The sequence below is a fragment of the Aspergillus lentulus genome, assembly GCF_001445615.1.
Source record: "Aspergillus lentulus DNA, contig: Alt17, strain: IFM 54703, whole genome shotgun sequence".
Classification (NCBI taxonomy): domain Eukaryota; kingdom Fungi; phylum Ascomycota; class Eurotiomycetes; order Eurotiales; family Aspergillaceae; genus Aspergillus; species Aspergillus lentulus.
Genome location: NW_028322112.1, coordinates 1,352,948 through 1,368,387, shown reverse-complemented (window position 1 = coordinate 1,368,387; position 15,440 = coordinate 1,352,948). Strand labels below are relative to the sequence as shown.

Below are 15,440 nucleotides of genomic sequence, written 5' to 3'. Positions count from 1 at the left end.
TGTTACAATGCTCTTTTCTGAAAGATTACTGACGTTGTACGACTTCTTCATCTGCAGTGTGATCCTTTCCGACCTTGCTCACTCTGCGCACGAGCAAAAGTGGATTGTCAACCACTTCCTGCCAGTCGGACCCGCAGGGATAGCACTCGGAAGTAAGTCCTTAGGGAGACGAGATCATTGTAGAGTAAATCTTCTCGTTCGTTTTAATTTACTAACAAGTAGCAGAGCAAAGAGAACTTTGCGAAGTCATGAGCGACAGAGAACTGCATCAACAGCTGCCGCTGACCAACCCTCAGAGAGCTTTGATGGCGCCAGCAACGAGGTTCCATCAGTCGGGGCTACTAATCATGACAGCCGCATAAGTATAGACAGCCGTGTTACACATCCGGCAGTTGACTACGGTGAAGCTGAATCTACCATGGGAATTGTACAAAAAATCTGCGAACTCGGTAGGCAGCATATCGATGAGCAAGCCACTTCTGCTATTCCAGGCTACCGAGCGAGCACCAGCGTTGCCAAGCGGCACGCAGCAACTGCCGGACAACGACTTCCCATTTCTTCAATACTAGGTCAGGATCTACCGCCGACGGATATGATGTATTCGTTGCTCGAGGACTACTTTGATGCAGTCCACTGGTTTTCTCTTGCTATTTATGAACCTACCTTTCGCAGGAAACTCTTGTCCGTCGCCGATGGGCTTGCTTATCCTTCCCAGAAATCATTCTTGCTGCTCCTTGCAGTTGTACTGGGTATGGGGGCGTGGTATCGGTCCCAAAGGAGGACGACTGATTTGACCGACAATGGCAATTTGCAACAATTGAGTGCAAACCTCTTGAAGATCGTCGAGTCGCATATTGTTGAATTGATGGACCAACCGTCTGTCACTGCAGCCCAGATATGCATACTTTTCGGATCACACCACGTCTATCACGGACGCCCCAATCTTTCCTTCTCTTTACTTGGTGCGACTATCAAGATATCCCAGGCGGCAGGGTTGCATCGTGAACCATCGAGGGTCAACTTTGAGGATATTGAAGAAAGGAAACGCGTGTGGTGGACCATATACACCTGGGATCGATTTGCATCGATTACTTATGGCCGACCACTAGGCATCAACGACAAGGACTGCAATCTCAATATGCCAGCGGATATTTTCGAAAATCCCTACTTTGTTGCACCAAGATCAGAGCAGGGATATACCGTCTGTTACTCCACATATCAAAGGGAATTGAACCGTCTCTACCTCATGGCGTCCACTGCCCTTGAGGCAATTTTCGGCTCGCGCACGTCAGGCTCTTCAGAGGAACTGGCCGGGGACGCATACGTTGCACTTGCCAAAGAAGCGACTCGAAACCTTCAGAGATGGCGGGATGAATTACCAGAGCATCTTGTCCTGAACCTCGACAGAGACTTCCGGCCTGACAGCGGGCTCAGTGCGAGGGCACATGCCTTACAATCGTTGTCCCTGCAATTGACCTACGATAACATTCTCATTGTCCTCCACCGGCCTTTATTGGCAAGGCAAGTTGATCACCTGTCGACAAATCATCACGCTTCTAGAAGAAGTGGCGGGCTAGAATCCCCTGGTTGCCATCCGAGCGGGCCATCGCCGGCCCAAAGGGAGCCAGCATTCGATGCTGTATCGCCGAGTTCGTCTGTCACAAGTCCGGTACACTGGTGGAATGCGGCCTTGAGAACATCCCGAGTGACTGAGTTACCGGTCCTGGCTCAGCTTGCGACGGACAGTCATCTGGTTGCCTTCTTGGCAATAAACCTGTTCAACGCGGCAATTGTGCTGGCGGTCATGGCGCTGTCAGATCCCCTCTCCGACACAGCGCAGGTCGTGAAGCGGACAATCACTCGTATCTTGCGTCTGCAGGACCTTCTTGGAAAGCGCTCGGCATTATCGAAGCAGAGTACGACGGTTTTGAAGAACGTGGTCACGTTGCTTCTCCGCCGGGAATCAGAAGCTATTCTCGCTCCAATCACGGCAAACAATCAGCACGAAGGTCACCATTCTTTATTAGACTCTGCGCCAATGTCGGTGGAAGATACGCTCCGACTCCCCCTCGACGCGACCCTTGAATTATCTGAAGCCCCGGCGCGACGACCCGCATGGCCGGATCAGAACAGGGCTCAGCGCCTGAACGAAAGTTTAGCATCTGTTCAATTCGGTGAGTGACTTTACGCCGTTCTGATAAATAGTTCCACGACCAGGAATGCTGATTATGGCTTCCTCTCCAGTCGTTCCCTCCGGCGATGATGATCATTCCTTCAACTGGTATGCGAGTGGAGACACTCACCAAGCTCGCGACACCACTCAGGACACTTTGCAACCAGACCATGCATGGCAGCAATCTACGCCAAACGAATGGCATGACCCCAGCGTTTCTCTTGACACAATGGAAACCGCAGCATACGGTACGGGCGAACGAGGATTATACTGGCTATGGGATATGTCGTGGAACGGAACAGAGTCATAGGCCTTATGTAATGGCCCGACGTACGACCAGTTTCTAGGAAACGGAAGGAAATGTCACACGAGTTACAGCAACGGGCACAGATTCACTAGTGCTATGTCAACGTGGATTTTGCTTCATGCTCGTCTACTCCAGGCCCGTAGATGACACTCTTGATCCCTGCTCGGCTGACGACATTCTTGAATGCGTCTTCTGCCTGAGTGAACGGAAACTCGTGGGTGACAAGACCATCTAGTCTAATCCGACGAGATTGGAGCAGCTTGATTGCTGTCTGATAATCTCCAGGACCGTATCTGAAACTCCCTTTAAAGACGATCTCCTTGTCGCAAATCTGACCAACCGGAAGGGAGGGATTCGGCTTCCCCAAACCTACCTGGACGAACGTTCCACCAGAAGCGAGGACATGAACACCGCAGTTCAGGCAAGGCTCCGCACCAGTGGCGTCCAGGACAATATCCGCGCCCGTCTCCAGTTCCGCCATATTTAAAATCTCCTCTGCATTCTGCTCCGGGGACTCGGGTGTCATCGAGTATGTGTGCGTGGCCCCGTATTTCAGCGCAGAGCCGAGTCTGCTGGGCACAACGTCCACAGCCAGCACAGCTGACGCCCCAAACGCACGCGCCACGGCCGTACAGAGCAGGCCGACCGGACCCGCTCCGAAGACGACGACTGCTTTTCCCTGCATATCCCCTGCGAGTCGACAACTGTGCACAGCCACACTGAGCGGCTCAATCAGGGTACCGTCCCGTAGCGAGACATGTGCGGGCAGTTTATAGCAGCACTCTGCTGGAACAAGATAGTAAGTCGCAAGTGTCCCGTCATAGGGAGGTGTGGCGGCGAAGCGCATCTCTCGGCAGAGATTGTATCTGCCCGAACGGCAATGGCGGCAGGTATTGCACGCGACGCCGGGCTCCAATGCGACACGATCTCCTACAGCAAAACCTGATTTGCTTCCGCATTCAACCACAATGCCGGACGATTCGTGACCCAGGATAATAGGGCCTTCGACGATATATCGTCCTATACGGCCATGCTGCCAGTAATGTACCTATGTATCCCACAGCGTTAGTTTCCAATGTTGGCAAGCGATCTCCGACCATCAAGGGAGTGGTGCACCCACATCTGAACCGCATAAACCTGTTGCTACAACTCGGACAAGCACATCTCGATCTGACCCCAGGGTAGGTACAGCACGCTGCTCATAGTGAAATGAACCCCCGGGATGCAAAACAAAGGCCTGGTTTACCGCCTGGGTGATTTGAGGTGAGCAGGAGGGACAGAGACTCGGCCAAGACTACACCAACCTGATTCGGTGTTGCGACCGTCATTCTTGCAATTGTGTGTTTGTTGGAATAACGCTTTCATGCTTTCGTCCAGTCTTTAAATTCGTTCGGCACTCGGTTGGTGTATCCTACCCCCGGGATAGGAGACCCCATGATGTACCGATTCCGTGTACATCGGTTCCGGCGGATGTTGCCCCTATTGGAGTCCGTCTAGTCGGGCCGATACCAATTCCAGATGTTTGTGTACTCGTCTACTGTTCCGTCTGAAGTCTGTCCTAACTAAAATGGCGCGCCCTGCAGGCTGCGGAAGAGTACATCGCTTCCTGAATGCATGATAGATAGCAACCGAAGTCGTCATCTTTGCTGCCATTCTGCGGCCTGCCGAGAGGAGACATCCCAACAAAGCAACAGCTGTCTTTATGAACATATTATTTTTTTCCTGAATCACAACCACCAAACTCCGATGCTGTCATCGTTGATGATCAAAACTGCTATAACCCTCGCCTTCGCTGATTCGTGCGCACGTGACTTGGCTAGTGCTACCGGAACCGAGTGGGACTCGGCGAATCCAATTGACTTTTCTGTGGGTACGGAACCGAAGCCACTCAATATCCCGGGTCTCTCGTCCATCGGAACCGGTAGGACTAAAGAAGTGATGGGACCAATCATTGCAGTTGACGTCTGAAGTCGACCTGTGCTCGAACTTGCCTGCGGGTCACGGATACTAATGATTGGCTACATCGAGTAAGTTTACATACAGGTGACAAGCCGGAGAACTTTTCTTGGAAGACTTTTCGGTTCCGAGCCAGAGACACGAGATCTGACCAAGTACCGCGATGATACTCAGTTGTGGAGTTTGGAGCAGACTTGAACATGGCGTTGTGGGACAGTTGCAAGTCAGGTTACACCCTGACCTGGAGAAAAGTCTAACTTCCCCATGGGACCACACTCCGGGGTAGCAAAAGTAGAAATAGAGCCCTGCCACCCTGCTTGAGACTAATTGTCAATGACCGGTATCTAACAACTGATTTGTATCCCTGTTTCTTTCTTGAGGCCATGAGTGTCAGAAGAACCTCTGCGACGGCGCACAATGCGGCCATCAAAGGCCGCTCGCAAGCTGTGGCCGCGCAGGTTGCAGAGCAACAAGGTTGGCTGGAGAGAAAGCTCAAGCCCAAGAAGGTCACCGCCAGATATCCATTCAAGGGAGCGCCGTTGCTTTACGCGACATGCGCCTTTGGGAGTCTGGGAGATGCATTGTTCGGATACAACTCTGGTATGCCACCAACAAGCTGGACGGCAGGAGTGCTGCTAATGCTAATTGCAATAGGTATCATGTCCGGCTTGCTGGTCAATCCCGTCTTCGTATCCCGATTCTTCAAAGACTATGGCGGTGCAGACGGCACCACGAATGCAGTCGATCCATCTATCACGGGCATTTCAGTAGCATGTCTCCAAGCATCAGCAGCCGTGGGTGCACTCATTGCAGGGCGTCTCGGCGATATCATCGGACGAAAGAAGTGCGTCCGCATCGGCGGCTTCATCTACTTCTTCAGTGCGTTCATTCAAATATTCGCTCCCGACTTCGCCACGTTTATCGCCGGCCGTACGATCCAGGGTCTGGGAGTGGGATTTCTCTCCATGACCGTGCCTATTATTCAGACGGAGATCGCGGCCCCGCATCGTCGTGGTCTCATGGTTGGGATCGAGTATACATTCCTGATTGCAGGATACATGTTGTCGTGCTGGGTGGACTACGGTTTCAATTTCCTTTTACCGAGCCATATGTCCTGGCAAGGCCCGTTCATTGTGCAAATCATTCTTTCTTTTATCTTGTTGGCCATGTCCTTTTTCTTGCCCGAGACACCTCGTTGGCTGGCGAAGAACGGCTTCATGCAAGAGAGTTTGCAGACTGTTGCGGACTTGCATTCTGGAGGCGACACAGAGGCGGAGCATGTGCAGCAAGTCTTCCTCGAGATCCAAGAAGCAGTCATATATGAAACCAACCTAGGAAAGTCGAGTTGGAAGGTAGGCGTGACAGTCCCGTTATGACCTTGGTGAGTTTCAACCTGGCTAACTCGATGAACAGGAAATGTTCACTCGTTACCGCAAACGAACGATCGTTGGAATCACGGTCCAGATGTTCGCCCAGCTGAACGGAATTAACATCATCTCATTCTACCTTCCGAGCACCCTTGCATCAGCCGGATTTGACAATCGAAAATCGCTCCTGTACACGGCTGCGAATGCGCTTCCATATACAGCCGCTACAATTGTAACATGGTGGTTAGCGGACAGATGGGGACGGAAGCCTTTGCTTATCCTTGGAGGTGAGTCTCCAGTACCTTTTCAGAACTATATAGCCGGCTAACTGTTATATCAACCAGGCCTCGCCATGGCAATCCTGCTCGGTATCGTCTGCGCCTTCACCGAGGCCAACCTGGACATCACAGTCAAAGCCAACGGCCAGTACGCCTTTGTCATGCTCTACAACATTGTATACGGCTTCACCTGGGGCCCGATGCCCTGGCTTCTCCCCGCGGAGATCTTCCCCCTGCGCGGCCGCAGCAAAGGAATGGCTCTGGCTACCACGAGCAACTGGATCTTTAACTTTATCATCGGCATGGTTTCTCCCGATGCTTTTGCAGGTATCCACGGGTATTTCTACCTGGTGATTGCGGGATTCTGTCTCTTCTCCGCCGGTCTGGTTTACTTTTACTATGTGGAGACTGCAAATCATAGTCTTGAGGAAATTGCCGTTTTGTTCGGGGACCAGGCGTTTGCAGATGGGGACGGAGAGGTCATGGAGGTTGCTGATGTGAGGAATGATCATGGGAAGGAGCTTGTTTGAGGTAGCCGGACTGTCAAGGAGATTTATGCTGAATTCCATGCTTGTATAGCAGCAGCTAGTACCATGCACTAAGCCTACAGAGTTCTCAATACACCGATAATGAATGTTTGAAAAGTGACTAGTAATTTTGTCCAATCTGTTCTACAATTGAATTTCAAGAGCAACGGTAGATAAGTGGGCTGCTCTGTATGTAGTAGCCCAACTGCTAATATATATGTAAAACGGGACAGGGTTACGACACCACGGAATCGCCAGTCATACCTCACATATTTCACTAACAGATAATAAAATGAAGACAACTGACATCCAGCCTCTACAAATTAACTCTATACATAGGGAGAGGGATTATCTGCGTCTCATCCTACGCTATCTGGGCTCAAAGACCTCAAGTGCAACACAGGCCGACCATATACACATAATCCTGTCAAATCCTACTAAACCCCATTCAAGCAATCCATCAACAGAACACCTGTCCTAGAGACAGATACTCCGAGCAAACCCCGAGGAATGACTGTAGAACACCGGTTAATGCCGTGCAACAGGGATGACAGCGACCCTGGAATCAAACCGACGATCGAGAAGATCTAAACGGAAGGCTAAATACACTCTATCGACTCTTGTGTACGTTAATGCTAACAAAAATAAAAGTGTATCGGTTATCAGCCATTCCAACCCAGAACTGAGGATGAGTTGAGAAGATCCTTGAGTGACTGCCCATCCATGGAAATGGCGTCGTGCCCTTGCGGGTGTATCCCTGCGGACGCTGGAATGCGGGAGCCTAATCGGTGGATGTTGAAGTTGGTTCTAGTCATTTCCGAGGTAGAAGGGGTACCTCTTCCTTTCTTAGGCGGATCTGCATTTATTTGTACAAAAGGGCACATCACCTTTCTATACCTATGAATATCAGACAAATGTATATAGGTTCGAATTTTCATGGGATATTGATGATTATATACGGAGTAGTATTATTATTAATTTCCATATAGTAGGATGTCGAGTACAAGTATTAATATTAAGTTCTTACATAGTATTATTGACAGTTGATATTAAACCACCATGGTAGGGATATTTCAATCCTTATATAGTAGGATGTTGACTACCACCAAACTTGGATATATATATTTTGAAATGCAGTACCACTAGAGGTGTCCCTGAACCCCATATCGTTATATATATATATAAACTTTACCTGTACAAGCTACTACCATAGTATATAAGTTTACTTTATAGAATTTAATATCCATACTAGATACTCGATAATTGATACCTATACCGTATGATGTTTTGATATCCTACTAAGCAATTGACATCCAAGTTACCATGGACAACCCTTCCTCAGCAATACTCAAGTTATTCAACGCCCCCCCTATATTCAGTGGAAGTGGGCCATGTGGAAAAAAACAATGCGTTCCTTGGTAAATACTTTGCCGTTGGACGGAACAAGGTACCGACAGGCAGTACTGACACAAAGTACATAGTTTAAATGTCCATGACAACTGGAGCCTCGACTCGACTCCTCTAAATACCAGCCAATGAGCTACAAAGCTATTCAATGCACGAACAAAGGGACTACTACGAGGGTGCTCCACCCGTCATGTCAAAATATTCCCCGAGTGGCGAGTTCCAACATGACATGCTGTACAGGCGCACAGTCATTCCACTGCAGCGGGTCTGTTAGAAGAGCAAGAGGTGTCAAAGCGCAGGCCTGCACCCCTTAACTAGAGTAAATGCATTCTTTGTCAGAGGATTGACAGTACTCCGTAGAGGAGGGTATGACAAGGCGAATTGTGGCGTACGGGGGAGTCCAATGCAGAGGGCGCAACTGTCTCAGGGTGAAGAGTGTGGTTGTTGGGGCTCGTTGGTTATCATCGGTATGATGTTGACGAAGTGCAATAGCAGTGATATTTGGCCAATTTATTTTACTCTGCTGATATACGGGAGACTTCAGTGAGTGGCATCATGGTGAGACATTTAACCACACAAAGGAGTACTGACATCAGTATAAGGTGACTAGAAGCTTACTTACCCTTTTCTTATGGTTAAATCCTAATAACCAAACCCATAACTATGTGCGACTGAGAGTGGCATTAGCACCAACCCAATCAGTGGGGGAGGGCTTGTTTACGTTTATGCATACTTGCGGCGGCATCGGAATGCTGGACCGAGACATCTGAGAGGTCCGCTCTTGTTTTCCTGACACTCTTAACAAAGTCCTATCCCATAACGGTGCCACAGTCCTTTCTTTGTGATACAACTGTGAGCTTTTGTACGCCGTGTTATGGCTATTGTATTGCCAACCTCTGGGATAGAGTGAAGTAAAAGTTGACAGGAATGCCAGATTGGGATGCGACGCGGGAAGACGGAAGATAAATCCTCGCTGGAACATATAGAGTATTGGCGGCCCGAAGCTCCAGGGACTGCCCCTTGCATACTCTGAGCCATACTGTGAGACGATGACTGGCCCGCGCCATTGAGGGAAAAACGGCCTCTGATCCCCCTGATTTGATATTTGGTCCCGCGGTTGGCCAGGGGAGACTCGGAATGAGATTGACTGCCCACCAATCCCATTCGTCCAGGCGTCCCACGAGTAATTTCATATTAGCTATGCGGGCCCACCATGGAGCAGATCGGCTCACTGGTCAGAGCTTTTTCTGTGCATATCTCACGGGCCGTGGGATAGTACAGAAATACCTTGGCCAGCGAATTTGGAAGATATGACACAATATTCCAAAGTGTGGTACTGGAGGAAGAAAAGCCCAGCCATACAAATAATGTCAAGCCCTCGAAAGAAGGGCGGGTTGTCTTGCGTTCATATGACCTCCATCTTCCTCAGAGAGTTTCAAACCTGAAGGATGCGGCTTTTGCGAAGCCTTATATATGAGCACCAAGGCAAAGATGCTCACAAGCGAGAATGGGTGCATTGGAGAAAGGATCTATGTTCCAGACAATCTGTTGGCATCAGTCTCAGCGACAGACGATCAGCGCTATTGCAACCATCAAACCTTCTCCTCAGGCGAGGAGGATTATCCAGAGGGCGAGATTCATGTTGCCAAGAAGAGAGTGTCAACTATAAGCTGGTCGGACCGTGGAGGATATCAGCCCACGACACGATACGGCCGTCTCAGCCAGACATTCACCATTGAAGAAGGAAGGGAGAATGTATCTCTCTCTGAAGACAGCAAGACGAATGACGGCCCATCCTGTCCTTCTAGCGGATCGATCTCTCGAGAAGATCCTGTTTATATTTCATATGATGCAGCGTCGTCGCAGGAGGATCAGGGCGGTCAGTATACTCGAGCGTCTATGCATCCACGGACACACAACAGGTTCAGCTATCGAAACTCGCTGCCTGTAGGCCAATCCTTACGGAGCACGCCGCGCGACATACGAAAAGGCAGCGTCCGGAGTTTGTATAACAGGGCCGCCCTCGTGAAGATCAAGCATCAACGAAGATACTGGCGTCGACTGTTGTTCGAGTATGCAGTATACACTGTCCTTGTACTGTTTGTGTACTTCGTTCTCGTGGGGGTACCTCTGTGGAAAGGAGCAGTATGGTGGCTTCACTGGATCATGCAGAAGAAAACGGTCTTCCAGGGCGGCTGGGCGATTGTCATCGGTATGCTCGTGTTGTAAGTCTTCGTCGGATGCGAAAAGTGCAATGCAATGAATAATGGCTCACAGTCAGACACCGATAGCTATTCGTATACCCCCCTACTTACCGCATTCGAGGACACCTCTCCTGGACCAGAGTTCTTCCACCAGCGCCGGATTACTCCAAACCCCACGGACACCGCGCTCCTGATCCCCTGCTACCGATCTGCTGCCATCATCGGTCGAACCCTGGAGGCCGCGCTGCAAATCTTCCCAGCATCGCATATCTACGTCGTTGCAAACGGGAACTCGTCCCAACCGCTGGACAACACCGAGGAGATCTGCCGCAGCTACGGGGTCAATCACATATGGTCACCAGTGGGGTCAAAGATCATCGCCATATTCATTGGCTGCTACGCTGTCAAAGACTTTCGAAACGTGCTGTTGATCGACGACGACTGTATCCTCCCGCCCAACTTCCCTGTTGTCGTATCCCGACTCAACGAGGATGTGCGCTGCATCGGCTACACGATCAAGTCCGTTGGACCTGATTCCTCTCTCGGGTCGTATTGCCAGCAAGCACAAGACCTGGAGTACAAACTGTCCGGCCTGACCCGGTGTTTCGCGGGGCGGATCGGGAGCGCGACATTCCCCCACGGCGCCATCTCACTGTGGGAACGGACGTTTCTGAAGCGGACCCTCCACAATCATCCCGGCTTTTCCATTAGCGAGGACTGGTTCCTAGGTGATAGCTGCAGGCGCTTGGGGGGCAGGATCCAGATGTGTAGCGCGGTTTTCGTGGAGACCACGACACCCGCCTCCGTGCTGTTTGGCGAAATCGACGAAGATCGAGGCGGATTCGGAGAGCCCACGGTCTTCAAGCAGCGGTTTCTACGGTGGAATTTCTTCGTCGCCAATGGGTTGTGGTATAACCTCTCGTACCTTTTTACGTCGTGGAAGTTGGGCCGGTGGGAATTCGCGACAAAGCTCTTGGTCATGCAAGAGGTATGCACTCTCGACCTTTACTCTGTGCATGACTCGATACTGACTAGACAGATATACGAGACGGTTCTGTACATCCTCACTCCATTTACGCTGCCAATATCGTTCATCGTGCGACCCGAATTCTGCATTGCCCTCATAATGGCGACATTAGGGCTCTATTTACTCCACATAATCATATTTAACGAGGTTCATTTACGTCTGAAGAACGAGCGGATTTGCTGGAAGGTTGTCCTCGGGTATTATGTATGGTGCCGCTGCCCTTTGCCTCTACTTTCTCCCCCCCATGATACTGACTGGTGCAGATGCCATACAAACTCCTTATGACCTTGACCAACGTCGCCAGCTGCTACTGGTCCCTGGTCAAATATGCCCGATATTTCGCCCGACGACACCCGAAGCTTACCGAGGACCACAAGGCAGTTGGAATGGTGTTGAAATTGGAAGAAATGACGGACTGCCTAGGGGAAATGCCCAAGGGCCTGGGAAGAAGTATGACTGTGCGAACGGTCGACATCGATGTGCCTGTAAATAATAGAGATTTCCTCATTGCCGAGTTGCCAGCGGAGAGATATCCTTCTGGTTGACCGGCCTGTATGCCTCAGTCTATATATATGTCTAGGACACTGCCGCCAGGTCTGCACATCTTATGATACTGGATAACATGTATATCATAATATAGGAACATACGCAAACGATCCTTTGTTCCGTCTTCATATACATCACAAACATCATCGGAGCTTGGCATTGTTGGTCGGCGGACATGGGAGAAGTGAGTATAGTCATAAATTATCATTCTAGCTATGGACTCGGAATATGATTAAAACGCTATATACGGATTATAATCTTCTAGTACCTCGTAATCATGAATCGTCGACAATCAGCAGACAAAGCAGGCAACCCATCCCATGAATACCAACTTCAGCACCCAGCTCACAGAGCCATGCATCATAGCCCCATTATCCACCCAAGACACCATAGGCTGAGCATCCTGCTTAATCGCCACAGCCCGAGTCGAGTTCCTGCTATCAAACGTCCCGGAGAAAGTGATATTAAACATCGCACGAGGCCTCTCCCCAGTGGCAGATGAGTAAGACGCGTTCCCCTCCCCAGCCATCCTCAACTCCAGAGTGGTATTCGTCAGGGACCCAGACATATTTAGCCCATCCGTGTATCCAAGCGACAGTCGCGACGGCTGATTGCAAGCCGACGCAGGCAAGAGAATCTCGACCGTGTATTTCGGCTCCGGCTTGAGATCCGGTACCAAGCTCCCATTGAACAGGACAGAGTCCGGTCGCTGCGCGTCAGGCGCCAGGTCCAAATCAAAGACATCGTGCGCCCGAGCCCGGTCCGCGCGCGGGATATCGGTACTAGCCTGGTAGTCCGTCCATCCATCGCTGGTCTGGACCTTGACGAGATCCGGCTCCGTGGGACAGTAGAGCCCGTCGTTGAGAAAGTCGTACGAGAAGGTGATGTTCTCGAGCGCCTCGTTAGTCTGCCACGCCTTGAACCCGATGATGAGCGGGTTCGTTGGCCCTGTGGGGTACGGCGGCTGCGGGCCAACCCATGCGTAGCCTAGCATTCGTACGGAGCCGGTGCTGTTCCGGCATTGCCTGCCTGCGGTGAATTGCCAATGCAGGAATGCCTCGCCCTGGAAGTAGGATCCGTCGTATGTGGTTGGGTTTCCGCCGACGGCGTTGCTCGTCCAGTTGTAGGCGCTGAGGGGCACGAGATCGCTCTTGTATAGCACATCTGATGTGGCGGGGCAGCTTAAACTGCTGCCGCCAATGGTGCTGGTGCCTTCAGGGTCACTGGAGGAGTCTCCGTCGCCATCGCTTGATGAATCGGTGTCGGTTCCACCTCCGCCTCTTCTGGCGGCGACGGCTGTGGGAACTGCTAATAGGACCAGTCCTGAAGCGAAGAGCCTTGGGAGGTGCATCCTCCCCGATAATATCGAACTTGGTGAGATTGTTGTGGAGGAGAGCGGTCTTGCTTCGGCAGAAGTGAAAGGAATTTTGAGCATCCGCGGCGGGATCTTCGCCAAGGCCTATGCTCAGGGCTAACCTCGTATTCGAGCAAAAACATTGAACGGTGCTCGTTCATTGGCAGGAATCGTGCTGGATACGAAGCCAAGAACACTAGTTGAAATGTGCCAAGCAGCGAATGGGTATGCTGAGCGTTCAACAGATATGACCCAGAAACTCAGACGGATGAGCGAGAATAAAAAACCGTCCGAGTGTGCTCCGACACTTCTGGATGGGAGAAGCGCATGGGTGAAACCGGCAATCCTCTGCAGGGCGAACTTTGGCAGAAGCGTTCCAGTACAGTGGTCCGCAGGATCAGTGATATTAAAATAGATACTTTAAGATCAGCCGAGGTAATCAGGCCTCGTGTCCGAGTCGATCACATCGGTGTCAACCGTCTGTGATTTGTTATTGAATTGTCCATAAACTTGACGAACTGTAGACTCTAGGGTTCTCTAGGATGGTCATGCGATATGGATAGGCTTGCCTAGCTAGTGGACCTCTGACATATTGCTTCCCTGCTTAGCACTATTAGCTTAATGCAATTTGTAGTAAGTCAGCGGGAATCCTTTATGAATGAATGCTTGGCAAGGCTTGAATAATACTTATGCTGCCATGTTTATGATGGATTGGACGCATATACCTTGTACATTTCCACGATGGCCATCTTAGCATTGCTGATTAAAGCAAAGCTGGTAGGGTCGGCGTATGTTATCTACGTCTCCCTCTAGTTGCCGTAGATTTGTTATGGATAAAACTGAGGTTTGCTGCCTAGACGGTGTGTGGTGGCTGCACCAAAGTGTAACCCTAAATGATTGGCCCTAGCTTTTCCATGAGTCCCTGGTAAATGTCTGCGTTCTTCACATACCTGCCGACTAGCTATGTTTTTACTGATCTGAGATTTTTCCTGTTAGTCCGTTTGAATTGCAATGGGACCTCGGCGCTTCAAGCGACAGGTCATTGTCGCAACTCTGCTGCTCGTCACGGTCATCTGTTTGATGCATTCTTTCGAATATGAGGATGCCGAAGTGGCCAGTAATACGCCGTTGCTACTGAAATACATTTATCCGCCCAGTGAAAAAGGAGGTGGTAAGATACAGACACTCGTTTCCCCGGGTCTCACCCCGCTAACAAAGCAGTATGGCATATTCCTCCTTCATGGCTGGAGAATGCTACGACTAAACCAGAAACTATTGTCGAAGCGGCCAAACTGGCTTCTGGCAAAGCGCAAGCGCCCCAAAGACAGATCCCCCTCTCCAGCATTCCGATGATCGTCCACCAAACTTGGAAGAATACAGATACGCAGACATGGCCTCGGGCAATCCGTCAGAGTACAGAGACATGGCTTCGAGCAGTCGAAGAGGACAAGATGGCATACTTCCTCTGGGACGACGAGGGGATCAACCAGTTTATCAAACACTTTGAGCCCGGTCTGGAGAAGCAATTCTACGCGCTTGCTAGCAACGTCGAAAGAACGGATGTCTTTCGTGTTCTGGTTTCGAAGTGGATCGGCGGTGTGGTACGTAATTTGCCCCTCTTCCTCGTGCGTTTGTGCATATCAATTAATGTCTCAGTACGGCGATATGGACACTGAACCACTCCGCAAGCCCAAAGACTGGATCAACGCCTCTGATATCCAGCCCTGGCGTGACCCGGAAACAGGCGCCGTGTACCGGTCCACCAAGCCTGTTCGCGCAATTGTCGGCCTGGAGGCCGATTGTTCCCCTGATAGCGATCTGTATTGGCGGATGGGGTATACTTACCCCGTGCAACTAACACAATGGGCTTTTGCTTGGGCGCCGGGGCATCCGATTCTCCAGATGTTTATTAATCGGTTCTATGCGGCGATGCAGGAGATGCCGAGTGAGGCAGTTGATCCGTTGGTTCTGACCGGCCCGGTCGCGTTCACCGAGGCGGTGCAGAGCTGGTTGATGGCCACTACAGGGCTACGGTGGAATGCGCTGACGGGATTGCATGATGGGGGGAGGAGTAAGTTTGTGGAGGACGTTTTGGTTCTGCCGATTACGGGCTTCAGCCCAGGAAGAGGCAAGTATGGCAATATGGGCTCGAAACCCGCGACAGACCCGTCTGCGCGGCTGCTCCATCGAGCGCAGGGCTCTTGGAGGAAGTTTGATCTGATAGTAGAGTACGGGAAGTTCTGTCGGACGATGTTTGGTCGGTGCAGGGAGTGGACTAAAGTTCCTGATACATC

The 15,440-nt window shown here is 50.8% G+C and overlaps 6 protein-coding genes across 6 annotated transcripts; 4 read left to right on the top strand and 2 right to left on the bottom strand.

Annotated features, from left to right (window-relative positions):
* Positions 1-7: 7 nt before the first annotated feature.
* On the top strand, positions 8-2,483 carry ALT_9455 (fungal specific transcription factor domain-containing protein; the record flags this gene model as incomplete). Its single annotated transcript, XM_089600617.1, has 3 exons — positions 8-152; positions 297-2,174; positions 2,245-2,483. The coding sequence occupies 3 exons, from the start codon at positions 8-10 to the stop codon at positions 2,481-2,483; spliced, it is 2,262 nt and encodes a 753-aa protein (XP_089455114.1).
* Positions 2,484-2,574: 91 nt separating this feature from the next.
* Positions 2,575-3,808, bottom strand: ALT_9454 (NAD(P)-dependent alcohol dehydrogenase; the record flags this gene model as incomplete). The annotated part of the gene is made up of 3 exons (XM_033559435.2): positions 2,575-3,528; positions 3,601-3,729; positions 3,785-3,808. 3 exons carry the CDS (start codon positions 3,806-3,808, stop codon positions 2,575-2,577), a joined length of 1,107 nt encoding a protein of 368 aa, XP_033415326.2.
* Positions 3,809-4,819: 1,011 nt separating this feature from the next.
* On the top strand, positions 4,820-6,611 carry ALT_9453 (sugar porter family MFS transporter; the record flags this gene model as incomplete). Its single annotated transcript, XM_033559434.2, has 4 exons — positions 4,820-5,036; positions 5,091-5,788; positions 5,850-6,090; positions 6,148-6,611. The coding sequence occupies 4 exons, from the start codon at positions 4,820-4,822 to the stop codon at positions 6,609-6,611; spliced, it is 1,620 nt and encodes a 539-aa protein (XP_033415325.2).
* Positions 6,612-9,488: 2,877 nt separating this feature from the next.
* On the top strand, positions 9,489-11,791 carry ALT_9452 (glycosyltransferase family 2 protein; the record flags this gene model as incomplete). The annotated part of the gene is made up of 5 exons (XM_089600616.1): positions 9,489-9,894; positions 9,967-10,240; positions 10,307-11,207; positions 11,259-11,450; positions 11,510-11,791. The coding sequence occupies 5 exons, from the start codon at positions 9,489-9,491 to the stop codon at positions 11,789-11,791; spliced, it is 2,055 nt and encodes a 684-aa protein (XP_089455113.1).
* Positions 11,792-12,084: 293 nt separating this feature from the next.
* On the bottom strand, positions 12,085-13,143 carry ALT_9451 (uncharacterized protein; the record flags this gene model as incomplete). Its single annotated transcript, XM_033559432.2, has 1 exon — positions 12,085-13,143. The coding sequence occupies one exon, from the start codon at positions 13,141-13,143 to the stop codon at positions 12,085-12,087; it is 1,059 nt and encodes a 352-aa protein (XP_033415323.2).
* A 1,014-nt stretch (positions 13,144-14,157) lies between these two features.
* och3 (glycosyltransferase family 32 protein) lies at positions 14,158-15,367 on the top strand (the record flags this gene model as incomplete). The annotated part of the gene is made up of 4 exons (XM_033559431.2): positions 14,158-14,317; positions 14,368-14,747; positions 14,803-15,217; positions 15,264-15,367. The coding sequence occupies 4 exons, from the start codon at positions 14,158-14,160 to the stop codon at positions 15,365-15,367; spliced, it is 1,059 nt and encodes a 352-aa protein (XP_033415322.2).
* Positions 15,368-15,440: the final 73 nt, after the last annotated feature.